At 32.6% G+C, this 27,851-nt stretch overlaps 3 protein-coding genes across 3 annotated transcripts; all 3 read left to right on the top strand.

Annotated features, from left to right (window-relative positions):
- Window positions 1-528: 528 nt before the first annotated feature.
- Window positions 529-1,016, top strand: LOC145002407 (TPD1 protein homolog 1-like). Its single transcript, XM_078961689.1, has 2 exons — window positions 529-586; window positions 697-1,016. Exons 1-2 carry the CDS (start codon window positions 529-531, stop codon window positions 1,014-1,016), a joined length of 378 nt encoding a protein of 125 aa, XP_078817815.1.
- Window positions 1,017-15,973: 14,957 nt separating this feature from the next.
- Window positions 15,974-18,473, top strand: LOC145002406 (pentatricopeptide (PPR) repeat-containing protein). The gene has a single exon (XM_078961688.1). The coding sequence runs from the start codon at window positions 15,974-15,976 to the stop codon at window positions 18,356-18,358; it is 2,385 nt and encodes a 794-aa protein (XP_078817814.1). The 3' UTR covers window positions 18,359-18,473.
- A 3,748-nt stretch (window positions 18,474-22,221) lies between these two features.
- LOC145000183 (uncharacterized) lies at window positions 22,222-27,630 on the top strand. The gene is made up of 8 exons (XM_078959375.1): window positions 22,222-22,581; window positions 22,904-23,101; window positions 23,186-23,311; window positions 23,413-23,450; window positions 23,533-23,686; window positions 23,918-26,758; window positions 26,864-26,982; window positions 27,123-27,630. The coding sequence occupies exons 1-8, from the start codon at window positions 22,498-22,500 to the stop codon at window positions 27,373-27,375; spliced, it is 3,813 nt and encodes a 1,270-aa protein (XP_078815501.1). The 5' UTR covers window positions 22,222-22,497; the 3' UTR covers window positions 27,376-27,630.
- The last annotated feature ends 221 nt before the right edge of the window (window positions 27,631-27,851 follow it).

The following is a 27,851-nucleotide window of genomic DNA, read 5'->3' as shown; positions in this document are numbered from 1 at the left end:
TTCCATGGGTTATTCTATGTCGTCAGCAAATTAGCAACAAATTTGGTTGTCGGTATTCTTTTGGCAATCAATTGGAAAAATTTAGTCATCTTATCAACTCGTGTGCTTAAACATTTATCATATATTCACAAACACTGTTAATATGTTTGAAACAAACACATCATTTTCATAAAAAAATTGGGAAATGTCAGAATAATTAATCATTTGATCAACTCTCAACTCTGATACTCTAGGGAATGTAACCAGGTATAGAATTTGATAGATCATTTTATATGGGTTAACCCTAGCTACTTGATTGGCTCCTCAACTGTAACTGATACTTGATTGATTTTCTTTTATAAGGTTTATTAAAAATCTCTTAACTAGTTACAATAAATACACTAATGTATATTTAACTGATTTTCTTTAAGTAACTGATTTCAATATTATAAATGCTAGATCATGCATTTAGGTGTATAAATAGGGAAACAATCAACACTTTATACTCACTAAAACAAGAGAGCTTCATTTTCATTACAATTTGCAACAATGGCATCCACATTTGAGTCACTCCTTACTATCATTCTCTTTAGTCTTCTTGTCAAAGGTACAACTAATGATGATCACAAAATGTTTTATTTTTTCTCTTCTTCTTTTCTTTATATGTACTCTAATGATGTAACCTCTATCCTCTCACTCTCTTTCTCTCTCACATAGGCCATGGTCAGTGTCAACTTAAAGACTTAACTGTGTTGACATCAAAGACTCCTAGACAAATTCAAGGTGTACAAGAATGGCAAGTGATGTTTGTAAACAATTGCAAATGTACTCTAAAAGGCGTTACTGTGTCATGCAAAGATTTCCACTCAGTGGAGAATGTTGATCCAAATGTATTTGCACCTATCGGGAATGACAAGTGTATTGTCAATGGTGGTCGGCCTATTGAACCTTTTGCGTCGGTCATGTTTCTTTATGCGGATCCTCAACATTTTGTGTTTGAGCCTGTTTCCCATGATATGGTTTGTGTTTCCACTTAGTTGGTTCAATTTTGGTTTTGACTTTTGATTCATGATTTATTTAGTGATTGATGTAATAACGAGTATTATTGTGATCCCAATATTGGTTTTCATGAAATGAAAATATATTGCAATTAGAACACAATTAGACGAGTGTGAATCAGACTAGCATTCATTTTCATATTGAAATTATGAAGTTTTATTCAACTTCATTTTCTTACATACATGGGCTTGCACCTAAAAAGAACATTTCTCACCTTCTTACAATAAAAGAATTTTGGTTCATAGTTTAGGTCGTATTCTATCCTACATTGTACAAAGATAAATAGTACAATAAAAAATATAACTTACTATTTTTTTTTAAAAAATATACTATTGCATATCGATTCATAATGAATTGGTATTTAACTCCGATATGAACTAAATATAATTAAAAACTTTGTTTAACAAGTAGGTTTGTTGGTCAAGAAAAAATTTGTAAATTAAAAAAATAAACTTTAAAAAGGTTCAGAAAATTTTGTTAAAAAAAACTACTTTTAGTGCCAATTTGTAAATTGAAATTTTTTGTTCCGATATATAACAAGATAAATTCATAAAAAATGTAAAATTCAAAAATGACACGTACATACATGCATTAACTATGACACGACAAGTATTAGTGGCGAGCCGGAGACTCTATTACGGACGAGGCATTAGCGGCGACGTGTTGCTACTAAAAGCGTTTGCGGCGACATGTCAGAGTTTTAGCAGGGACGTATGTCGCCGCTAATACTCTCTATTCTTGTACTGTAAGTAAGAGTTGATTAATATCAATAAATAAAATTGATCATTGTGATTTCGCAAAAACTATGGATAAGGTCCAAAAAGTTTCTAATTTGTACGGAAAGTCCAAAATCAAGAATTTTCCATTGATTTGGTCATGAAAAAGTTGAAAGGATTAGTTTGACATTTTACTTTCTTTTTTACATTTCTTTTGCATTTTCTTATTAGTTATGGTTACATGATCCAACCCCATCCTCTCATATATCTCTTTTATGCATACTAAAGAAATATTACACAATCTTCATCTTCATCGAATTCTTTACCGGAAATTATAAAATCAAATACGTCAACACCCATTTCATTACTATCAACATTATTACTAAATTCCAAAACACAACCAGAACCTAAATTAACGACATTAAGATTGAAATCCTACGAAAATTTATGGACTGAATGAGCAAAAGAAATCTGGCTACATGAGAAGTAGAGTAGAGGAGACATCTAATTAGAGGATGTCGGTGGTGCATTCTATGCAACTTCGACTTGTTACATGGTGGTATTGGAGTCAGCTTGATATCAGACAATGTTCATAAGACAGTACCCAAATTAATATGTATAATAATTAGTTGTAGTTTATATCATTGTGATTTTTTAGAGGAAGAAAATAATAAGTTCAATTAGTTAGAACCATTGAGAAAGTTTGAAATTACAGGTATGCATTCAAATCCAATCTTATGACCTTAATGACAGTGAAATCCCTAACTTATGTTATAATTTTCAAATTAAGGTAGTTAATATTTGTGTTTATATGGTTTGAGATTAGAATTTCTCATATTTTAGTGACTTGTAAGTTGCGAAATGCATTAGGGTTTAATAGATTACTTTTAACAATTATCTGAACATGTTTCATGTGGAACTACATGTATTTTGTAGGTACAGGTGTTCCAACAACATTTAGTGGGTTAAGGCTATTGAATCAATATAGATCAACATATTTTTTATAAGACAAAGGATTTTTCATGTAAGACCCGAAAAAAATGTTCGAAGACTCTTTTGAAATATAGTTTATGAGAAGCTTCAACTAGTAGCATGTTACATCTCCAACCTAAAGATGGATCACTCCCTTAACAGTGGAATTGGATGTCAAAACTAAGGCTAAATGAAAGAAATAGCAAGCTAATTTATTTAGTTATATTTTATAGCATGGTACATCTAGTTGTTATAACAATGTACTTTTAATTTTTTTTCATACGGCTAGCATCAAGAAATAGCAACATACTTCCGTTCACTAGTTTATTATAGCATCTTACTCTCATTTCATTCTAGTTTCTACTACAAAAATGTAATTTTGGGTTTTTCTTATTAAGTACCTTGAGAAGTCTAACTTATATTTATTTTTTAGCTAATTTTCTAATACGTGATTTATCAGGTGGATCGCATCATATACTCATCGGTTGTCTCACGGTTATGGCTTCATCTTGGTGCTATTTGTGAAGATAGTGACCCACTAGATGTCTTGGTTATCATGTAGTTATTCAACTTGTTACAAAATGGTTGTCTATTTTTTGAGTTAAATGCAAGATATAAGATCATACTTTTGTATATTTGCTTCTTATAACATCTACTTAGTACTAGATGGCAACATATTTTTTGGGTTAAATGGAAGATACAATAACAAGATTATTTATATACATGCTTATTATAATGTCCTAATTTCATTTCATCTTACTTATAACATTGTACTTTAAAAATTGTTCCTAATTATGCAATGTCATTCAAATACAAAAGCAGTTTCCATTCCGATAACTGGGTAGATTTTTCATAGTATAGTTCGTTAAGAAGAAAAAGTGTGAAAATACAATGGTATCGTAAAAAATCGAAAATTAAATGCTATAATAAAAAAATGAAAGTAGATTGCTATCTTTGTAGTTTTTCTGTGATAATTGATTATGGTGTGTTGAAAAAACAAAAAATAAAATGTTCTAATAAAAAATAAATGAAAGACATTGATATATTTATAGTTTTTTTTTCATGTGATCATTAATTATGGTGTGTTGAAACAAGAATAATTGGTAGCCTTTGAGGCAACTCCAACAACAAATGGTGGCCTTTATGAAATCAATAAGTTAATATGGTAATCCCTTCCCTACTTTAATTATATATATAAAAAAAAAAAAAAAAACTCTTTTATTAGGCTAAACGATGTCATATTGTTTTCACGGATGGACACCTACAACCTTTGCCATTTTGCAACTTTTAAAAATGGTTAGGGTGTGGAATTTTTTTTACCGCATACAAAACCCACACACAACTCGCACAATTTTGATTTTTACCACGGGTGAACTTCCACGGCCGGTAAAACAAAAGGATGGGGTGGTATTCACTGCCGGTAAAGGGTGCCATATAGGCATACTGTCCGTAAAAAAAAAAAAAAAAAAAAAAGGCGTCTTTTTAGCCCGAAATTTTCAAACTAGAGCACCTGTTATGCCCTTCTCCTAAAATTATATCTCTTGATCTAAATCAGGTCACATATCTCCCTTGATTTTACTTCTTTATTTTGGAAACTACATATTAATCCTTTTACAGGCTTTCAATTTTAATTGAAAACTCAAAATATTCAAATTTCTGTAGATTAACAAGGGTGCAATATGGTTTTGGTTTTAGTGATTTTTTGATGCAAATCTAATTCTGAGTTGCATTTATGAGTTTTCTTCTGTAGATGCCCGTTTTCAGGTATGTTTTTGTGTATTAAAAATATGTTTCTTCACAATAGGAATTCCACCCTTAGTCCAAAGAGGTTTTATTTTTGTTCTTCTTCATATATATATATATATATATATATATATATATATATATGTTTCGTTTATGCCAATGTGTATATGTATTGGAACAATGAAACTTTATAATGTTTAACTATTTGTAATAAGGTTGTTCCGATCACATCACAAGTATGATGACTGAAGTGTATTTCAAGTCGTGAAGTTCAATGTTTACGAGGCAAAGTTACTACATGGGTAATTTATTCAACAATTATATTCCCAAGATTTATTTAATTTGTCTAGAAAAATGCTATGCCTGAAGGGCTTACAATTCTTCATTAGACTCATACATGGGATCTTATTCCTCTAGCATATGATGGGTTGTTGTTGGTTCTACAATATTAAAACCAATTCTGATGGTTCAGTTGAACTGTATAAGGCCATACTTGTTGCAAAAGGATATTCGCGACAGTGTGGCATGGATTATGAGGAGACATTTGCCTTAGTTGCTAAAATAACATGTAACGACCCATATTTCAACCAATTTTTTTCATTTAAAATAGGTGAAGAATTTAAAAATCATTTACTCAAAAACATAAGGTAACATCCACATGTTTGAAAACCACAAGATTAAACAGAGTTGAATTACAAAAGAGAGGAACCCAAATATCATCGATGTGAGTGCACCGTCCCGTCACGCCCTTCCAACGAATAACCTGAAAAACATTAAATCATCAATTATAAACATAAAACTTAGTGAGTTCCTGTAACATCCTATTTCTCATGTAAGGTCACATCGTATGATCTGATGACTCAAACACATGACACGCTAATCTATCAGCGTCAACTTCTGGACATCGACAGCACCAGCGTATAAAGTTTACCAGCCTCAGCACTTAGTATAGTTATTATGTGTAATCTTTGTATATTATTTACTGATATATATATATATATATATATATATATATATATATATATATATATATATATATATATATATATATATATATATATATATATATATAAGTTAGAATAGATCACAAATCCAGTATCTTTATGATAAGATCGGTTCTTAGTATACATTAGATATGATCCCGTCAATCATGGGATACACATGTACAACTTACTATATATATTCAACATTAAGGCAAACCATAATGTTGTGTAACATGACTTTGTGTCAATCGTCTTTGTGAGCGTCTTCTTTGTGTATACAAAACCTTTTTTCTTTGTGAAAGGAACAATTTGGAGAAATTCTATGTTATTTACTTTCTGTTAATTATTTTGCTTAGATTGGTTTTACGTATCTTTTTCATACTTGAAGTGTATCCGATCATCACAATCCTTCAATTGGTATCAGAATAGGTTTGTGATACACTCAAGTTATCAAGTCGATTTCAAGCAATTCCAATCCTTTGGTCTCAACAAAATTCCTCTCTTCGATGAACACAACTTCACCATGCAAAAAACCAAGGCCATGGTGGTTCTTGAAACCATTAAGTATGAGATGAAAATTATTGTTGAAAAAGGTCCCCATGTTCCTATGTACCAACCCATGGCAAATAATGACGATGACAAGAAACTACTTAGTCTTGATGTGAAAACTAGGGTCTCTATTAGAAATTCTCTTCCATACCACGTGTATCATCTCATATAGAATTGTGAATCAGCCCAAGAGATGATGGATACACTGACAGTGGTTTATGAAGGCACCATGGAAGTTCAGGCTACAACCATCAATAATCTTAATCGGAGATATGAGCATTTCTTTGCTCAACAAGGTGAGTCTGTTACCCAAACCTTCAATAGGTTTAACTGTTTGGTTACTGATATGCTCAGGCTGGGAATCATGAAGCACTCATCACATTTGGTTCTAAAGAAATGGGAACATCACGTTGATGTTCTTAAGAACGGTAAGAAGATCAATTCCATGGATATGAATTCTTTGTTCGGTAATTTGTGAAATTATGAAGAGACCAAAGCTCTTCGTAAAGAAATCATGAATGACTCAAACAAGGAAAAGTCTGTTGCACTGGTGTCTCGAAAGGAAACAAGTAAGACCATCAACGAATCATACAATTCAGATCAAGATGAACAAAGTGATAAAGATCTCACTGATAAGCTTGTCGCCAACACTGCACTTATCGTCAAGCTTTATAAAGAAAGTAGAGCAAACAGAGTTAGAAGAGCTCAAGTCAAGGGAAGCAGCTCAGCGAAAAGATCCACTTCAGAGAAGAAAACCTCATGTAATAGCTTTAATTGTGGGATCCCTGACCATTTTGTTGGGGATTGTAAGGAGAAGAAAGAAGCCTAGAGTCTTGAGAACTATGAAGTTTTGTACAAGAAGTTGGTGGCTCATATGAAAAAAGAAAGCATCTCTCTTCCAAAAGCTTTCATTGCAAAACAAGAGGACCATGAAGAATGGATGGATGAAGAGGAGACATCTGAAGATGAGGCACTAAACGTTAAGGGTCTCTTGGCTCTTGTAAATGATTCCCCTAATGGAATTTGTGACGCTGATGGTTCTCACGCTGTTAAAGGAATAAGTAGAAATCTTGGTCAAACTTGGTATTTAGACAGTGGAAGTCCTAGACACTTAACCGGTTACAAGTCTTTCCTAACAAATTTGCAGAGAAAGATGGTCCAATGGTGACTTTTGATGACAATAGTAGAAGAGATGTTACGTGTGTTGGAACTTTTGAGTGCATGACGATTGAGTTGAAGGATGTATTTATATAGAAGGTCTGAAAGGAAACTTTATCTCTATCGGTCAAATTTTTTATGATGTCTACAAAGTTCCTTTCAACCATCATGGGGGATAACCCTTAAAGTTAATAAACATCTCTCATGAAGTTTCATCAATTTTTGTTAATGTTTTCTATGATTTTTAATTTCTTTTATGATTAAATCAGATAAATCATAAAACCAAGTTTCGAGATATTAAAAGAGCGTTTAATAATTTTTGCTTCTTCTAGGCAATGTTTAATACTCAGAAAAATATTTTGAGGATTTTTCATAATGTATTTATATTTTTCCACGATTTTTTAGTATATAATGAACTAAAATCGGGAAAAATAGTTTTATTCATCCAAAGTTCATTCAATTTTACCGGACGATCTTGTATTACATTAGGATGACATATAAAAAGTTGGATGATTATTCTCTTCTGTATGCTATTTTTGTTCTATTTTTCTAAGATTAAACACTTATAAATCCAAAAATCGGACTCCACTGTTTACAAATGACTCTTGATATTTTCCCATATTATATACAACATCAAATAATTTTAAACAAATTTCCAGGAATTATCCTAAATGTTTACTATTTATTCAAAATTTTATTTATTAAGTACACATAAATTATGAAAATCACTCTTATATATGAAAATCACATTTGTCATTTTTCCCAGATGATATATGTTTAATAAAAATGGAACACCAAGTTTGGGAAATGTTACATACAGATTTCTAATTATCTTCATGTTTACTAAATTAAACAAGCGGAAATCATAAAATCGGGTTACACTATTTGAAAACCAATTTCAGTATTTTTCCCAAATTATATACATTGTATATGAAGTTTACTAAAAGTTTGGTAATTTTCATTAATTGTTTAATAATTATTCCCAAATTAATGTTTATTTCAGTAAATAAAAAAAGAAAAATATTTAAATTGTTTGGAAACCAACTTTTATATATTTTTTCAACTTTTATATGTCTAATAACACTAGTACAAAAAGTTTGGGGAATTTTTGAAACTTTTTTATATTTATCTCTATTTTGATGGAATAAATACACAAAAATCCAAAAAATCATGTTAAACTGTTTGATAATACATTTTTATATTTTTTTTCCAGATTATATATGTTGCATATCCATGATGTACAAAGTTTGCAGAATTTTCTTAACTGGTTGTTATTTTTCATGAATTTTTATCTATTTAGAGAATTAAATATAAGAAAAATTGTTATACATGTCTATAATCCATGAAAAAGTATCTGGAAGTCTTTTAATACAGTTAGAACCATAATAGGAAGTTTGGTAATTTTTATTAATTCTTTAGTATTTTTCCATGATTTTATGATTATTCAAGGAATTAAAATGGTGAAAAATAGTTAGACAGATCAAAAATTCAAAAAAAATTATCTTAACATCTTTGACTTCAATAAACTGAAATACAAAGTTTAGGAAATTTTGGAACTAAATTGACTTAGTGTTAAAATATTTAATCATTGGAACACCTCCTAAAATGTTCAATTTTAACATTTCAATAATGGGAAATTCCACTTGAATTTGTTATACAACAAATTGATTCATAGTGTGATAACCCGAAATTTTCTATTCTGTACAACCCTTCGCTTCAATAGAAGTCAGATCAACACTTTAGGAGATATCAGGAGAGAGTATGCCCTAGAGTATTTTGTGCATCTTAAAAGTTTCAAAACTCCAAGAGTTTGGAGTTTACGGCTCAAATGATATTTTTGGACCAAAACTCCATGTACTATATATATGGCACTTAGCCATTTTTAGTTCATTTCTTTCATTTCAACTAGAGAAAACCCGAATTCTCTCCTAAGGATCTTCAACCGTTCATCCCAAATTGTAAGTACTTCAAACCTAAAGTGTATTAAAGTGTATTACATGCTTAGATATCATTGAAAACACTCAAGAATCATAAGCAAAAGGAGTTTACGGCCCAAGATCTTCTTGGATCGTAAACCCTAATTTGGGTGCCAAAGTGCTCCTAACTCTTTCCTTATGCTTAGAAACGAGTATGGAACCTTCCCTTGATGTGTTTAGCACATAAAAATCACCAAAATACCCCATTTATATGTGTTTACGGTTTGGGGATCTCCCAAAACCGTAAACATCCCAAAGTGTGTTATGATGCACAATATTCCTTCCTTATGCCTAGAAACTTGCCTAGACTTTTACCTTGAAGTGTTTAAGACTTGAAAACATCAAAATACCATGGTCCATAGGAGTTTACGGCAGCAAACACATGGAGAAATGGTCCATGGGCCGTAAACTCCATTTAGGAGTGAATTGTTGCCCTAATCACTTCCTAAGGCTTAGACTTGGAGTTAGGATGCTTCAAAATGACTTCTAGGACTTCAAATCAACAAATGGTCAAGGGATTATGAGCTTACGGCCGTAAACTCAAGGGTTTGCGACCGTAAACTCAATGAGTTATGGTCATTAAAGAGTAAACTCATGAAAGGGGTTCTTTTGAACCCTAAACCCAAGGGCCTTGTTCTACAACACTTAGATGCACTCCTTAGCACTTATAACACTTATATAAAGTGTTTATCATGTCCTAGGATGTCTTAACTTTGTTAATTAGTTGTTTAAAGACTAATTGGATACATATATGTACTACTATATGTTAACTAGGATCCTTGAGTGTGTACAAGTCTTCACTTGGCACTTAGCATCCTACGGCAGCCAATACATCCAAACCACCAACTACAAATGTTCTCCTACTTTTTCTTACTTGATACAAATCTTCCTACTCGCTAGATTAAGGCAACTGTCAAAATTAAGAAATGATATTAAGAGAGAGAATTGTGGATTACACATGTCATTATTTTATAGGAGTACGAAGATAAGTATGAATAAAATATAGGATGATATATAATTTTTTTTAATAATATTAACAATTTTTATTATATTTGTTATCATCTAAAATGGTAGGGAGATAGATAGGAAGAAAAATTAAAAAGATATTTAATTTTTTATAGTATTAGTTAGAAATAGAAAAGTCATTAAAGTTTTAAGTTAATTAAAACCTACTGAACAACTAATTAATTAATAGTAAATAATCATATTAAATATGAAGTAGTTGAAAATTTTATATTAATTGAGCATAATTAAAAAAATTGTAAATCCAAAAATAATATTGTACTATAAAATTATTCTTTTGACAAATATATGTTTTGGAAATAAGTATATCATTAACGTTAATTATTAATTATGAAATAATAATATATAAAATTGAAATCATTTTGAACAATATTATTTAACATGTTTGATTAACATGTAATGAAATGGAATAATTTGTTGATTTCCCATTGGTTTTAAGTCCATCGAATGAATTGGAATGTAAAATATATAATTTAACTATATATATTTTTTATTCGTTTTTTATTCTCTTCATTTATAACAATGATTAAAAATTAACATAAACAAAAATTCATACTGTCGATTCCAAAAAAAATAGAAGTTTAGAGATGTTGACTTAACCAATGGTTATGGTGGCTTAAGCAACATTGCAACACCCAATCATAGATGACGATCGAGTCTTCTTGGTTATTGAGAATAAGGTGATGAACATAGTTATGACAATAAAAATTACGACAACTAATACTTCTCAAACACTATAACAAAGACGAACCAATATACGCTCAAATGATATACCTATAACGATGAGGTTCGTGGTCGAGCTGGCCACGAACAACGAGCGTGCACACCACCCCGTTGTTTCGTGGTGGCTCGTTTTTGTGGTCACTCATGTTCGGGACAACGGACTCGCACGACCAATCAAATTGCAGCTCACGATTTGAACGTTACATTAGCCGTTGAACGGCTAGTTTCTTAAAAACAAATTAAACAATTTATTTACCTATAAATACAACATTTTTACTATTTATTTTTTACACCATTCTTCTCTATCTCTATACACAATCTACATACTAAATATTCACAACCAAAAACCATGGATCCCAAGCAAAATACGCCTCCAAATTACATAAATCGCAAACTCGATAACGCTTTTTGCGTTAGATACAACACCTCGTCAATTCCCGACTATGAAGTCACCTCAAGGCGGTTTTCTCAATCTACTTCAAACCGGTTCCTTATTCAACAAACACCACTTTTCCAATAGCAATATCAATCTTGTCCGTCTTTCCAACAACAACAAATTTCACAACAATACTAGCAATTTCAACAATTTCAACAACTACAACTCCAACAACAATCATCACAAAAACAACAACCTCCAATTTCATAACCACCAAGCTTAGAACCACCACTTTCACCGGATTTTGTTGCGAAATGCAACCTTCACCACCACTTCAACCAAAAAAGAAAAAAAAGGGAAAAAACCAACCCGACCCACTACCGTCCAAGAAAGGGTTCCATGGACAAAAGAAGAAGAAAAGTTAACAGATACATGGTTGGCGGCTTCCGAAGATCCAATTGTAGGGGATAGTCAGCCTTATATAAGTTTATGGGAGAAAGTTCGAGCCATTTTCTATGAGTTAATGGAAAGTGAAAGTCGAAACACCGATCAAATTACGTCGAAATGACGAGATATTCGACTAAAATTCACCGAGTTTGGAGGAATCTACAACAATCTCCTAAACATATGCAAAAGCGGCTCGAACGATTTTGATGTTTTCAAGGCAGCCATCGACCAATTTGAGAAAACAACGCCAACACACAAAGTTTTTCCGTATATGAAACCGTGGTTAAAATTGAAAGACGCCCCAAAATGGAAAGAGCAAACGGAAGGTACTTCACAATCTTCCGGTTCAAAGCGTTCGAGAAACTCTAATGCAACTTCTCAATAATCCAACGGCCGAACACACATCGACAACAACGACGATCCGCTAGATCTTGAAAACGACCAACCTCTTCATCGGCCCGTTGGAAGACGTAAAGCAAAAAAAGCGGCATCAACATTTTCAAATTCTAGTGTTATGGATATGTTTGGCGATAAATTTGATCGATATGTGCTACTTCAAGAAACAAAGGCCGAGGTGATGACTTGGATGAAACAAAAAATGATCGAAGCATAATCATCATTTCAAGAGGCACAAGCGGCGCTCGAAACAAAAACCGATATGAAAATCTTGAAAATGAAAACAGTCGACCTCACGGGCGAAGATTTGGAACTTTTCCAAGCGATGAAAGAGTCGGTTCGAGCCCGACGTAGGCGTATAAGGTAGTTTATTTTATTTATGGTTGGAATTTTTAGTTTTTTTTAATGTTTTTTTATTTTAAGTAATGTAATTTTTTTTTTTATTTCAATTAATGTAGTTTTTATTTAATGTAATTTGGTATTTTAATTTAATGGAAAAAACTAGTATTAAAAAAATGATTTTAATGTGTTTTTGAATTAAATTTAAATAAAAAAATGAGGTGGAGTAGTGTGTTAGTAGTAGGTATCTAATGTTAGTGGTAGGAGAATGTGGCACTGATGTGGCACCCACCACGTATATTGTATGTGGTGAATATAACAGATGATCTAACAACATTTTTTAATGTGTGTTTTTTTATGCCGCAGATAGAAAAATAATATTTTAATACCCAATTGTGAAGAAAAAAAAAACACTTTTGAAGCATAGAACAATTAAAGGAAACAAAAACGTAAAAGTGAATCTTGGTTATAGAGAAGCAAGTGACGCACAAAACATAACCCATTTGTCATTTTAATTTTGTTGAGTGTAACAACATTTCAATCAGCTTCTACTAGCATTTATAAACCAGATTGCAACACTTTTTTGCAACTTTCAACATCTATAATATGCTCATCCGATTTAATCGAACACTACAATGATATTCGATTCCACGCCATATTTCATCATTGAAAGCTTTTTTTAAACCTCAAATGGCTACAACCTTCTTCTTTATTTTTGAACAATCTATATAAGAAAATCGGAAATAAAAGAGAATGAAATGTGAATAACATAACATGGAAGATGATGTTCTTGCATCGACAATTATTATAATTAATCATTCCATTAAGTCTATTTTGAAACATATTGACTTGATTTGTCTCTTTAATAAGATATATATATATATATATATATATATATATATATATATATATATATATATATATATATATATATATATATATATATATATATATATATATATATGAAAAAAATGTGAAAAAGAAATAATAAAATTAAAATAGGTATTTCATAATTGTAATGACCAATTTTTTTAGACGTTTTATCAAGATTCTAAAAAGCTCGCAATGGTTTCATCGTGGCTCCAAGGCTTGTATTTGTCGTTAAGTTTTAACAAAATACCGTCTTAAACAAATTAATTATATACAAAATTATCGTCTTAAGTCACGTCTTACAAACGACTTAACTCATCAAAGCTCGTAAAAACTTAGACTTGATATTGTCGCAAAATGCATGTTTTATGTTATTTAGAACATTTATTAAAATTGAAAGTTTCTTAAATCATTTCTATAAATTTTTACAAATCACATCAACCAATTTTATATTTTTATCTAAATCAGAACATAGTTATATACAGTTTTACAAATAATCATTTTACATTTTTTATCAAAATCAAAACATAAGTATCTATAAATTTTTTACAAATCACATAACCATTTTACATTTTTTTTATCTAAATCAAAACATAGCTATATATAAATTTTTTACAAATCACATGAACCGATTTTATATTTTTATCTAAATCAAAACATAACAACTGAGTCTTCTTTAAGACTACTAGGTGTGGACAACATGTTATCACACCCAAATTGTCCACCTCATCAACCTAGTCACAATTTGGTGTTATAAACCAAAAGTGGAAATGGGCAACACAAATAACATCGGATAACACATATTGTTTTATATTTCTTTTTTTTATTTTTTTGGATGTTTTTAATTTCTATTATTCTAATTTGTTTTATTTTTTTTATTTACTTCATATATTCTAATTCGTTTTATTTTTTTAATATATGTCATATATTTATAAAAAAACATATAAATTAACAAAAAACAAAATTACAAACTAAAAAAAAAAACATTGAAAAAAAAACACACGATAGTCATAATAATTAAAAAAAAAAAAAACACCGACATACTATTATTCGATCATAAGAATTGCCAAATCCTTCGATATACGATCTTCTTGGGCTTCGTGACGAAGGAATTCCAAATGCTCCCGTTGCAATTCGTATCTTTTATTTGTGATTTTCGTGTGCGCGTCGAATTTTTTTTCATGTCCTCGTTGTCTCGAAGCCGACTTTCATTCTCCTCCGCATGTCATTGAGCTCGCTTCGCTTTGTCGCGCCCCACCGGTCGTCGTGGCGGAGAGATTTCCTCGATGTCGTCGAACTCGTTCGGGATCTCATCGGTGTTCGCGTTGAGGTCGATGTTCGTGTGTCCGTCGGAAACGTCAACCGAACCCGAACCACGAGACCTCTTCGATTGTTGTTTCGATGATGTTGGCATTTTCATCCATTTTGGATCTTTCCTCACTATCTCCCGTACTTTTTTCATACTCAAATACGTGCCCCATTTGCAAGTGATATTCCTCCCTCGCGGCTCTAAACACATCGAAATCATTGACACCATTTTGACGTTGCGAAGAAAGTTTGTTGTATATGGAATTGAATTTGGTGCACTTCCGGCTAAATTTGAGTCCATTTTCCACTAAGCATATCATTATTGCGATATGTGTCACCTTTGTTCAAAATCATGCGGAATTTGACGATTACGGTGTCCCAAAAAGGAACTCTCTTCATACCATGGTTGGTTGTTTTGAAGTACCGCACCAATCTACCGCCAACGCATGCTTTTCATCCGGTGTCCACCATGTTGGAGGTGCTTCTGTTTCATCCGTCCCGACAACGACCTCTTTCCCTTTCTTTTTTGGTCTCCCTTTTTTTCCTGATGCTCTCTGACTACCGCCAACTTGCGTCTCGACAACGGGTTCTTGCGTGGGTGTGGGTTTTGTGACTGTTTGGCGGATGGAACCGAATGTGTGAAAAAGGTTTTGTTGTATGTTTGCATTTTGTTGCATAAATGGTGAGGTAGGGAATTGTATTGGGGTGAGACGGTATTGAAAAAATTATCGGAATATGGAATTTGTGGTGAGTTTTTGAAAGTTTAGAAGGTTCATGTATCTCTCGTATCCCGCAAAACCCAATGGAGTGGATGTGTTTGTCTTCGGAGGAGGGGTATTCGGGTTTTGATCCATAGAGGGTAATTTTGTTTTGAATGAAATAGAGATAGATATAGATATAGATATATAGAGATAAAGAGGTAAAATGATATATATATATATATATATATATATATATATATATATATATATATATATATATATATATATATATATATATATATATATATATATATAAAGTAAATTGAAGACGTAAATTTTTTTTTTTTTTTTTACAATTCCACCGTATACAACGGTATTGTTACCGTTTTTCAACGGGAAAGAAATTGAAACAGTCGAAAATTACACGTTATGGCTTGTTATCGTGGTAACATCGAATGGCGTAATGCGCCTTAATGCGCACCTCGGACGGTGTTCTCCGTGATGGCGGCGTTAAGGGCGTATCTTACGTGGCTAACGCGTTGTCCACCCCGTTCGTCTAATTGGTTTATTTATTTATTTATTTTATTTTATTTTTAAGAAAAATGGTCTCGGACAAGCAATAAAACTCTACTGACTGCAGGTCCAGTTATATTCAATGGCAACGGCTGTAGGCAGAACTTCCATAACTAACACAACCTTCTACCTACATATTTTAGAAAGTTCAATTAAATCAAGGTCACTTGCGAATGCCAAGACAATTCATCAGCATTTCCTCAAGCAAAATCTCAATTACAGCTCCATTATTCTGGACAAACTCACCCGCGTCTACATTTCGTTTCACCATCTTCATCTTGCTCACAGAGTGTTCGATAAAATTCCTTACCCAGAAAGAAAGAACAACGTCTTGTTATGGAACCAATTGATCAGAGCGTATGCTTGGGAAGGACCCTTCGACCATGCCATCAATCTGTATCTTGAAATGACACAATCCGGGGTCACACCCAATAAATACACTTACCCATTTGCTTTGAAAGCATGTTCCGCTATACAGGATATAGAACTCGGTAAAACGATACATGATCGCGTGAAAAGTGAGTTTCTTGACGACGATGTTTACGTTTGCACTGCGTTGGTAGATTTTTACGCAAAATGCGGGTTATTAGAAGACGCACGCCAGGTGTTTGATAAAATGTCTAACAGAGATGTGGTGGCGTGGAATGCAATGATTGCAGGAAGTTCTCTTCATGGAATGTACCAAAAAACAATGAAATTGATTGAGGAAATGCAGGATGCGGGATTAAGACCTAATTCATCCACCATTGTCGCCATTCTTCCAGCTATTGGGGAAGCTAGTGAGTTGATGCAAGGAAAAGCAATACATGGGTTTTCTATAAGGAATAGATTCAATAACAATGTAGTTGTTGGAACTGGTTTACTAGACATGTATGCCAAATGTGAACACCTTGATTACACAAGAAGAGTTTTTGACACAATCAATGTCAAAAATGAGGTAACTTGGAGTGCTATGATAACAGCATGTGTTGCAAAAGATTCATCCATGGAGGCATTGAAGCTTTTCAACCAAGCAATAGTAAACAACAATGGCAACATATCTCCAGTTACACTATCCACCATTCTTCGTGCTTGTGCTAATCTTAGTAACATTAAAACAGGAAGGTGTATACATGGTTATTCAATCAAATTAGGTTTCATTTCTCATTTAACAATCAGTAACACCTTGCTTTCACTCTACTCAAAATGTGGGATTTTACAAGACACAATGAGATTCTTCTATGAAATGGAATTCAAAGACACGGTTTCCTTCAATTCCATCATCTCTGGTTGTGTCCAAAATGGTGATGCTGGAATCGCGTTTAACATGTTTGAAAAGATGAAGAAATTAAGAATCAACCCTGATATGGAAACCATGATTGGATTCTTTCCTACATGTTCTCATTTAGCAGCTTTAAAACATGGAGCATGTGGACATGGATATGCAATAACACAAGGGTTTACAAAATCAACTAAAGTTTGTAATGCTATTATCGATATGTATTCAAAATGTGGAAAAATAAATCTAGGAAGGTTAGTTTTTGATCGAATGAATACACGCGATGTAATCTCATGGAATGCTATGATTTTTGGTTATGGTATACATGGTTTAGGGTTTGAAGCAATTACATTATTTGAAAATATGTTAAAAGATGGTTTTAATCCTGATGGGGTGACTTTTATTTGTGTTTTATCGGCTTGTAGTCATTCGAGACTTGTTGAAAAAGGTAAAGATTTATATTATTCCATGAATGAAAAGTTTCAAATATCACCAAAAATCGAACATTGTTTATGTATGGTTGATCTTTTGGGGAGAGCAGGACTTGTAAGTGAGGCTCATGAGTTCATTCTTGAAATGCCATTAACACCCGATGTTCGTATCTGGAGTGCACTTCTTGGTGCTTGTAGAATTCATAAAGATTTCAATTTAGGCGAAGAAATTTCAAGAAAGATTAAGATTCTTGGACATGAAAGTAGTGGAAACTTTGTGATTTTATCTAATATGTATAGCACAGCAAAAAGATTCGATGATGCAGCACGTACACGTGTCATACAGAAAGAGAAAGGGTTCAAGAAAATCCCGGGGTGTAGTTGGATTGAAATAGATGGAAATGTTCATATGTTTGTTGGTGGAGATAAGTCACATCCATGGTGGGTTTTGATCAAAAGAAGGTTAGATGAATTGCTAGTGGGGATGAAGGAATTGGGGTATGATGGAGATTATGGCTTTGTCCTTCAAGATGTTGAAGAAGAGGAAAAAGGGCATATTCTTTTGTATCATAGTGAGAAGTTGGCAGTTGCTTTTGGTGATGTTAGTTTGAGGTTAGGAAAAAGTATTTTTGTGAGTAAGAATTTGCGGGTGTGTGTTGATTGTCATACGGCTTTGAAGTATATGAGTATGATAATGAAGAGAGAAATAACGGTTAGGGATACGATTCGTTTTCATCATTTTAAGGATGGAAGTTGTAATTGTGGAGATTTTTGGTAGGATGTTAATGTGTAGTTTACACATAAAAATACAATGTGAGTTGTGTTAATATTGTTAACCACTGGTTAGTTGTTGGGGTGTTTTCATGGTATTGGAGTTTTTTAGGGTAATTGTATATGGGTTTTCGCAAGAAATGCATAAAGACATCGTTTAAAGTAAATTTGTGATGTTTTGTTTGTCTTTAGAGGCTTGTGGGATACAACGGTAATTGCATTTTAATGGTATTTTTTTATGAATGAGTTTTTCAAAGAAAATTCCAAGTTTTTTTTTGCTATCAAATGTCATATGGTACCGGTGTCACCATTGGACCCTATACAAAACTCGGCTATATAATATTTCAAAGTTCTCACATTACTATGTTTTTGGCTACAAGAAAAAAAAAAGATTAAAATTAGACATTTTGTTGATATATTTATTTATTTATTTATTTATTTGCATTAAAAGATCGGTTGTAGTACACTAAAAATCACTAATGAATGTCAATGGAAATTGTAAAGTGAAAATGAACAATGAATTTCAATGAAACTTTTACATGACTTAAGAACTTGATTTAGCATTAAAGAAGTGCTTTCCTTATTTATTATCATATTGGCTTAGGGGATGTTTGTTTTTTGTGTGAAGATCTGCGTAACCATTTTTGTCTGCGTCGCGCAGACATATGCCCTCACAGATAGTTTGTTTTTTTGGAAGTGCGCAGATCAGAAAACGTCTGTGCGAGGTCTTCCTGGCGCAAACATGGGTCACTGTCTTCAAACCTCATTTTAACCTAAAAAAAAAAAAAACATGGGCCACGGTGCAATTTTTTTTTTCTTTCTTTTTTTTTTTGTTAAAAATGCATTTTTAATGCTTATGACATGAAATTAAGTTTAAAATTTAATTTATTTTAACAGCCCGTAGACGTTAAAAACAATCAGTCTTCTTATTGCAGACTGCAGACATTTGGTCCACCTCTTCTGCCGCAGAGGCTTGCAGATGTGGTCCGCAGACTGCAGACATTTTAACTTCAAAAAAACAAACAACACCTTAGTTTTTATATTAATGGAAATATGAATATAAAATTTTAACAAATGTATTTACATGACATGAGGGAAAAAATGAAAATTGGAAATGAGAGATAAGGAGAGGGGGTGTAGTGCATTATATAAATAAAAAGAAGTGATCTTTATCTAACATTTTTTTATCATATTGTAAAGGATTGTACAACTCATACAACACTTCAAACCAAAAATTATTGTGTATAACAAAAAATTGTTGCGAACAAATTAGTTTCATTTTAAAGTTTCATAAATAAAATGATAGAATTGTAGTCTTAAAGAAAGAAGATGACAAGTTGGTCATACACATTTGATGGTTTCATAAGACATTGGGTTTCGGTTTTGCTTAAAAATAAGTCGATACAAAATTATAAGTTAGAATTCAGAAAAAGGCTCATTGAGTTCCACAACTAATCTGGTCAACAGATAAGAATCTAAAACCGGAAAAGTATTTGAATTTTAAAGCGTATTTGAGTTTTGCGATTGACAGATCCTTAGGTAAATACAAGAATAACCAAATAATTATTTTGTATAAAAAAAACAAGGTAAAAAATTATGTATTAGGCAAAAAGTTATATTAGGTTTTAGAAAATAATAGTATGAATGGCCAACTCAAACAAGCAAAATGCGGTTGTTGAGCCTTCAAAAGATACCTTCCAAGCAATGCCTTCTCCTATCATGTTCCTTTTTACCTTTTGGGTGTAGTGGATATCAACCACCTAAGGTCAAGGTGTCACTAGACCACTCTAAAGTGATCCGATTTATTTTTTTTTTCCTTTTTCTGGAAGATAAAATGTTTTGGCAATTGAGTAGTTTAGTTATGTGTCATACCCTGTTTAACGATAAAATAAATGAATTACTTAAATTATAATAGGTAATATTAACAAGTTAATAATACATTTGATCGGTAATATAGGTTACTAATAAGTAATAGAAAAGTTAAATACTTAAACAAGAATCTAAATCAGAAATGATGCAAATCATATAGTTATTTAACATACATGTATGATTGTATGTAAATATAAATTCTTTCTAAATATAAAATTTGACAACACAATAACATTTTTGTCAAGATTTTTCTTTGTTTTAAACCAAAAAGACATAAAAAAATCTCTTAAATCAATTTTATAGTTAATACCGTCCATGCACAACCCATGAATGAAGAAATGAATATTTTATTCAACTATTTTGTCGTTCAAGGATAACAACAAGGATTAAATCCATCAAACATTCCAATGCCTCGCTTTGGATTTATTAATTAAGTATTTCTTTGACAAATATAACTAATTAAAAAGGTAAAATACAATTTCATATAGAGTAAGTTACACTTTTGGTCCATGTGGTTGACATGAATCTTCAAGTTTAATCCTAGTTTTTAAATTTTAACCTAGTGGTCTTTATTGTTGGCAAATCCATCGGCTTTTGTACCTATTCTCGTTACCATCAATGCCTTTCCATTAAAAGTGTATGAAATGACTAAAATACCATTGTTTTTGCTTTTATTTGGTTTTAAATTTTTTTGTTTATTATAATCATTATTAGAGTATAGCAATAAAGCCAACACCATCTGTCAATATCACCACCATTATTTTTCACCACCACACCATCGTTTTTCACCATAACCACCATTACTCTTCCCAACTAACAACACCTACAACTCAAAATTAGAGTATACTAGAGTGTGAAATGGACCACAACCAGAAATGGACCATAATTGTATATAACCACCTAAAACGAACATAAACGGGATCGATGGCAATTTTGTGTTGATGAGAGTGACAGAAAGGAGGGGGAGGGGAAAGAGAGATCAGTGGTGGACGAGGAGAGGGGTGGTGGTTGTTTTGGCCGAAGATAGAGTTGAGAGCATCATCGAACACCGACCATAAAAGAAATGTTGCAAGCAAGAAAGTGGGCAACGTAGTTGTGGCGCCAAAGATGGAGATGGCAACGTTGGTTCTTCGGATTGGTGAAGCGGCAGCAACTTAGAGTGGATAGATATTTGGTGGAAGATGAGAGTGGCGGTGGTAGAGAGGAGACTGAGAAAGGGTGAACATGAGCCGGAGGGCAGCAACGTTGGTCTGAAATGTACTGTGGAGTTGGGGTGAGCATTTGGACCAGGCCGGTTTGGCAAAAATTGGTGGACCTGGACAAGCTTACCGGATCTAGGTCTAGGTTTGGGTTTTCTGGTTCTTCTACCCATTTGACCGATACAACTTTAGGTATTTATGGTATAATTCATTGAAACCTACCAAAGTTAGTTTATCTAATACTTTAGAAGGAATACACGTTGGACCAAATGTGGACTTTGACCAGACCTACCCGGTTTTGTACACGAACCGATTTTGCATGATTCAAAGAACCTAGCATCGAACCTACTCTAAAAAACTAATCTCGGTCCCATCCGGATGTCCAAATGAGGGAGTCGTGTATAGGAAAGAGGATAATATGGGGGTCAATTGATCTCAATTAGGGATTTTATTTGTTTTGATGTCTATTTATATATTAGGTTCTTATGGTTGAAAGGTTTTTTTATTGATTTGGTTCAACAGTAAAATGGTTATTTCACAGGAGATTAACGAAGGTGGGCTGACGGTAATTGAAATAGGAAATCAAAACCAAAGGATTAATAGTGTCAAATTTCCAAAACTAGGACTAAACCTGCAGATTCCTGTTAACTGTGGGGACCAAAACTGTAAATTACTCTTTTATGTAAAAATAATAGTAATAATAATAATAAAGCTAGAGAACTGGCGCCGTTTTACGGATCTTTCTTGAAACAATCAAAATTTAACACGAATGCAATGGGAAAGAAAAGGAGTCAAGAAGTAGATGAAAGAATATTAACAATCATGAAAACAATGACCACCTAGCTAACATCTCTTTCTCTCTCTATCTCTCTGGATTTGCATTGTTAATATCACTGCATTGTGATCAATCATTTTATTGACGACGACAAAAAAAGAAAGGAGAAAATAACCAAATTTCATACATTGCAAATATGTTTCTCAAAAGCTGAGAATGGGTTTGTTCATGATGAAAGTCTTAGCTTACACAATTTTGTAGAACCCATTAATTAGTAGAGATCACATTCACCGCTACATAAATATGTACAGACCACAAAGAAACGGGAAGTCGCCCAGCTCAGGGGAGAGGATTGATTTCAAGTTTTCAAATTTTCAAGCTCTTCAGGTAGCAACGATAACCCATCAATCATCTTTGTGAACTTCCTTTATCGTAATTGTTTTCTATTTGGAAGATTAATGAATTTGTGGCGATATCTGTTGCTTTTCTGCATTGTTTTGTGATCCATAGCATACTTTTTGGTAAAGTTGGCTGTTTCTGTGTAGTTTTTCATGTATGAGTTAAGCACCATGTGATGCACTTTAAGTGTTTGATAAAATTACTAAGAAGGATTAAGTGGTGAATCTTTGATGCTTTCTTGTATCTTCTAATGCATTGATGATTCATATCATATCCATGGTGATTAATTACAAGATTTTATTGTTTTTAGGTACCAAAAGTATGGGACAAGCTTCTAGTGTCCATAATCTCTGTAGAAACAGGAAAAACAGTTGCAAGATCAAACAAAGCTTTGGTGAGAAATGGAAACTGTCAATGGACAGAAACTCTATCCGAATCTATCTGGATTTCACATGATGATTCTTCAAAAGAGCTTGAAGAACATCTCTTTAAATTCGTTGTTTCCATGGTATGAAAGATCTTGATCCTCTAACTTTAAAAATTTTATCATTTAACCTTGACAAAATCTTGTCTTTTTTTGGTTATGTTCTAGGGTTCTGCTAGATCTGGCATTCTTGGAGAGGCAACTGTAAATATTGCACGCTACTACACAAGTTCAAGATCATCTGCCCCACTTTCGCTACCTTTAAAGAAATGCAACCATGGCACAGTTTTACAGGTAAAATTATTGTGAATATTATTACAATAATTTGTATTATAAGTTGAGTTCTTTAATGCTATGTTTGATGTTTCTTATCGACTTACTTTCTCATTTTTCAGGTCAAAATTCAGTGCCTAACACCAAGAACAAAGCTCAGGTAATGCTTATGATATTTTATTTTTTTTTTGTGATATTTTCATGTTTCACTTGATGTTGAAAGTTGTGAATACATATTGAAGGGTTGAAGGACTAAAAGCAGAAGCCATGGATGAAAGTTATGATGATGCATTAAGCAGATCAAATGGGTCAGCTGCTTCAGTTGACTTGAGTGCTAAATCCTCTCAAAGTCAAGAATTGAATCCCACTTCACTTCTTGGAAAGATTAAAATCATGGTATGTTTACAATGATATAATTTTCTCCAAAACTTTGACTTTCTTGGTCGAACTGACTGATTTTCAACTTCTAAATCGATATACTTGCTTCAATTGATCAAGATAGCATTATATAGTTACATAAATTGAAACAAATTATAGGAATTTAACGCCTTTGGTTCTTGATTTTCAAATTGATTCATATCAATTTGAGTAATGTGATTCCATTTTCTTGTTTCCTCCTTGATGCAGGAAACAAGTTATCAACCATCTGGATCGAATCAAAACAATGATTCAGCTGAATATTCTTTAGAAAAAGAGAGATTCTATAAAAACAATCATATAAATGGAATCAAGAACAAGTTTAATGGGAATTCAAGAAACAGTTCACCTCGAAGCACTTACCCTAATGAAGAAGATCTTTCTATATCAAAATCAAACAACTCATCATTCAAATCAAGAATAACTCATGATGATCAAGAAGAAGAGTATGAAGAAAGCCCTCCACCTGTCCTTCCCACATCATCAATGCCAAACACTGGTTCTTCAAAGAACCTTCTAGAAGCAGCTGAAGACACCATTGAAGAGCTTCGTGAAGAAGCCAAAATGTGGGAGAGGAATTCACAGAAGTTGATGCTTGATTTGGAGATCTTGAAAGAAAGATTCTCTGATCAATCCAAGAATCTTACAGATTCTAAAATGGAGCTTTCAGCAGCTCGCATGGAACTTGATGGCATGAAGAAAGAAGTTGACCAGCTTAAAAGATTGGTGGAGGTCAAACAGAAGGTCAAAGTGGAGTCAACATATAAGTCAGAAAGTGGATCACAACTTCTAAAAGAACTTGAAATTGAGCTAAAAGCTCATAAAGAATCAAACACAGATTTGTCTCTACAACTTAAGAGAAATCAAGAATCAAATATTGAGCTTGTGTGTATTCTTCAAGAACTAGAGGAGACTACAGAAACACAAAGAGCAGAAATCGAAGAACTTTTGGAAGTCAAATCAAAGTATAATGATTTAGAAAAGTCTTTCAATTTCAATTTGGTGGAAATCAGAAGCTTACAACTTGACTTGCAACAAATGGAGGAATCAGAGAAAACATTACAAGCAAACATGCAGATTCTTGAACAAGCTTTAGAGAACAAAATCAGTGATTTAGAAAACGAACGAATTTCAAATAGCCACACTTTATCACTTCTTGAAAAAGACTACAAAACTAACTTATCCATCAAAGAAGAAGAAATCAACAACTTGGAGTCAAAACTATCTGAAAAAACACAATCTGAATCACAACAAATGCGTGAAATCCAAGAGCTTCAACAAAAAGTTAGTGAGGTGGAAAAAGAATGTAGTGAGTTGACCAATGAAAACTTGGAGCTTCTTTGTGAGATTAAAGAATTGAAGAAACAAATCCAAGAGAGAAATATGGTTATTGAAGAAGATCAAAAGGTGATAAAAGATTACAATTTGAAAATCCGGGAACTGGAGAGGTTGAATGAAGAACAAGAGGATCAAATTTCTGATCTTGAAAAGGAGAAAGAAGAGTTACAAGAAAACATGGAAGATGCATTGGAAGAGAGCAATATAACATCTAAATGTTTGGATAATTTGAGAAATGATCTCATGGTGCTTAGTAGTAGTGTTGATTCTCAAGTTTCTGCTAATAAGTTGCTTGAAAAGAAAGCGTTTGACTTGGAAAAAGTCAAACATGAAGCCGAGCTTCGGTTGTTTGAAGTGGAAGAAGAGAATATCCGGTTATCAGAAAGTTTGACTTCACTGGAAAGTCAACTGAGACGTATGAAAGATGAGTTACAAGAATCTGAATCTGTGAAATTTGATCTTCAAAATGAGGTTGAAAAGCTATATGATATTGAAAAGTCACTATTGGAAGCTCAAGAAGAATGTGGAATTTTGAAATCCGAAAAGAAGAAGCTTCTAGAATCTTCCGAGGGTCTCATTGAGGAATGTAGTAATCTTGAGACATTGTATGAAGAGATGAGAAAGCAAAAGGGAGAGTTGAGTGAAAAATGTTCTAGTTTGGAGGTTGAATTAATAGAAGCTAGGGGCAATTTGGTAATTTCTTCCGAAAGGGTGGTTAGTTTAGAAGAAAAACATTCTTCTATGTTGGAAGAGTATATGTTTAAAGAGAAGAGTCTTTCTTCACATTTGGATGAACTTAATCAAGAAAATTGGAAGTTAAAAGAGAAAGTTACAATGGAAGAAAGTTTGTTAAATCAAATGTATTTAGAGAAGACTTCGGAGATTGAAAACTTCCAAAAAGAGGTACAACATTTACAAAATGAAATCTCACAGCTTCATGAACAAAAGTCAAAGGTAGTTTCCGAAAAGTCAAAGCTGGAATCTTCTTTGAAAGAAATCCATTCAAGAAATGAATCGATTGAAAACCAACTTCAAACTCTTCATAAGGAATCTGAATCCAAGATTCAAGACTTAGAAACTGATCTCATTGCCATTAAAGAAAGCAATAAAAAACTGATGACAGATCATGAAAAGAAATCAAAGGTGTTGTTTGGTTACAGAATAAGAGAAGAGAGAAGAAAGACAATGGAAAATGATCTAGAACTTAAGCTTACAGTTTCAGAATATGAACGCCAACAACTCATTGAAGAAGCTTCAAAGTTAAAAGATAAGTTGCAGAAAACCTCGAATCTTGACAATGAAGTAATGGATCATAAACGAAAGCTTGATAAGCTAAAGTATGAAAAGAACAATCTAGAAGCTTCTTTTCGTTCTCTTTCTAGTAGTTTTGAAGAGGTTAAAGAAGAAAAGATTTCGTTTCTTGAAAAGATATCTACCTTAGAGGCATCTGTAAAAGAATATGAGGAATGTAAACTTGAGAAGAATGTTCTAGAAGAAAAGATAATGCAACTCGAGGGAGATCTAATGTCTAAAGGAGCATCACGTTCTTTAGATTCTGAGATGAAAAACGAGCTTAGTAGAATCAAGAGTGCAAATTTGCAATATCAGTTGAAAGTTCAACAAATTGAAGGAGAAAAGAATGAATGCTTGAAGAAAGTTCATGCTTTAGAAGAAGATCTAAGACTTTTGTCAACAAAATCAGGGAGTAAATCGGTAAATAATTAAAAAATTTTGATTTTGATTCACTTAACAACTAAGTGTTCTTGTGTTTTTACCATGAATCTTTATTCTTATGATCTTTTATATCTTTTTTATCAGGGTGTTCATGAGGCTCATTCTCAAGAAGACATTGATAATGCAGAAAAAATAGAGATGCTTGAAGCACAGCTTGATGAGGCTCTTGATGCAAATAACAAGTATAGAGCTCAACTCAAGAGGTGAGTATGATGAAAACACTAGTCAACCTTTGACTTTTAGTAGTCAAAGGTCAACTTATTGATGAAAACTATAAGGATTACGCATATGCACAAGTAGTTTTCATGGTTGTAGCTTTTAACAAGTTTGCATCTTTTTCTAGGCTAAAGTCCGAGGGGCGTAATAGTCTTTCATCAAATCCTGGAAAATCTAAGGTTGAAGGTGACTTGGTAACAAAAGAAAGATTTGAAAGGACAAAATCGTCATTAGAGACAGAGCTAAAAGACCTTCGTGACCGTTACCTTGAGATGAGCCTCAAGTATGCTGAAGTTGAAGCCGAAAGAGAAGATCTTGTAATGCAGTTAAAAACCAACAATAGCACAAGGAGACGATTCCAATTCCTTGAAAGCCAATGAAAAATACAAACTATTCGTTATATCAAGATTAATAGTTAAGCTAAATAATCATTAAGGCACATAATGACATGAATGTGAGTCTATGTCTATTGAGAACACTTTACCACATAATGAAATAAGAGGTTTAATGTTAAGAAACATTAATTGGTTTTTGTTCTCTTTTGGTACTATTTGATGAATAGAATGTATAAATATAGTTCATCTTCAAGAGAGGTTGTTTATGTGAACTAAAAGATTGTGATGCACACCGTGTCATTCTAAGATACCAATTTTACTATGTATATCTTTATGCGTGTTCTTATATAGATGTGTGTATTTTTATTCTATTGGTATCTCATCTATTGAATATACTAGGGTTTAAACAAAACCATTGAACCGAAAAAAATGTTAACTGGGGGGCAATGTGGATTGTATTGGGTTGAGAAGTCGGATATCCATATTATATATTTTGGTTAATGGACCACCCTTTCTCTTTA

The sequence above is a fragment of the Lactuca saligna genome, chromosome 6, assembly GCF_052625555.1.
Source record: "Lactuca saligna cultivar CGN05327 chromosome 6, ASM5262555v1, whole genome shotgun sequence".
In the NCBI taxonomy this organism is placed as follows: Eukaryota; Viridiplantae; Streptophyta; class Magnoliopsida; order Asterales; family Asteraceae; genus Lactuca; species Lactuca saligna.
Note: the sequence above shows the minus strand (reverse complement) of the source record. Positions and strands in the feature narration are given on the sequence as shown.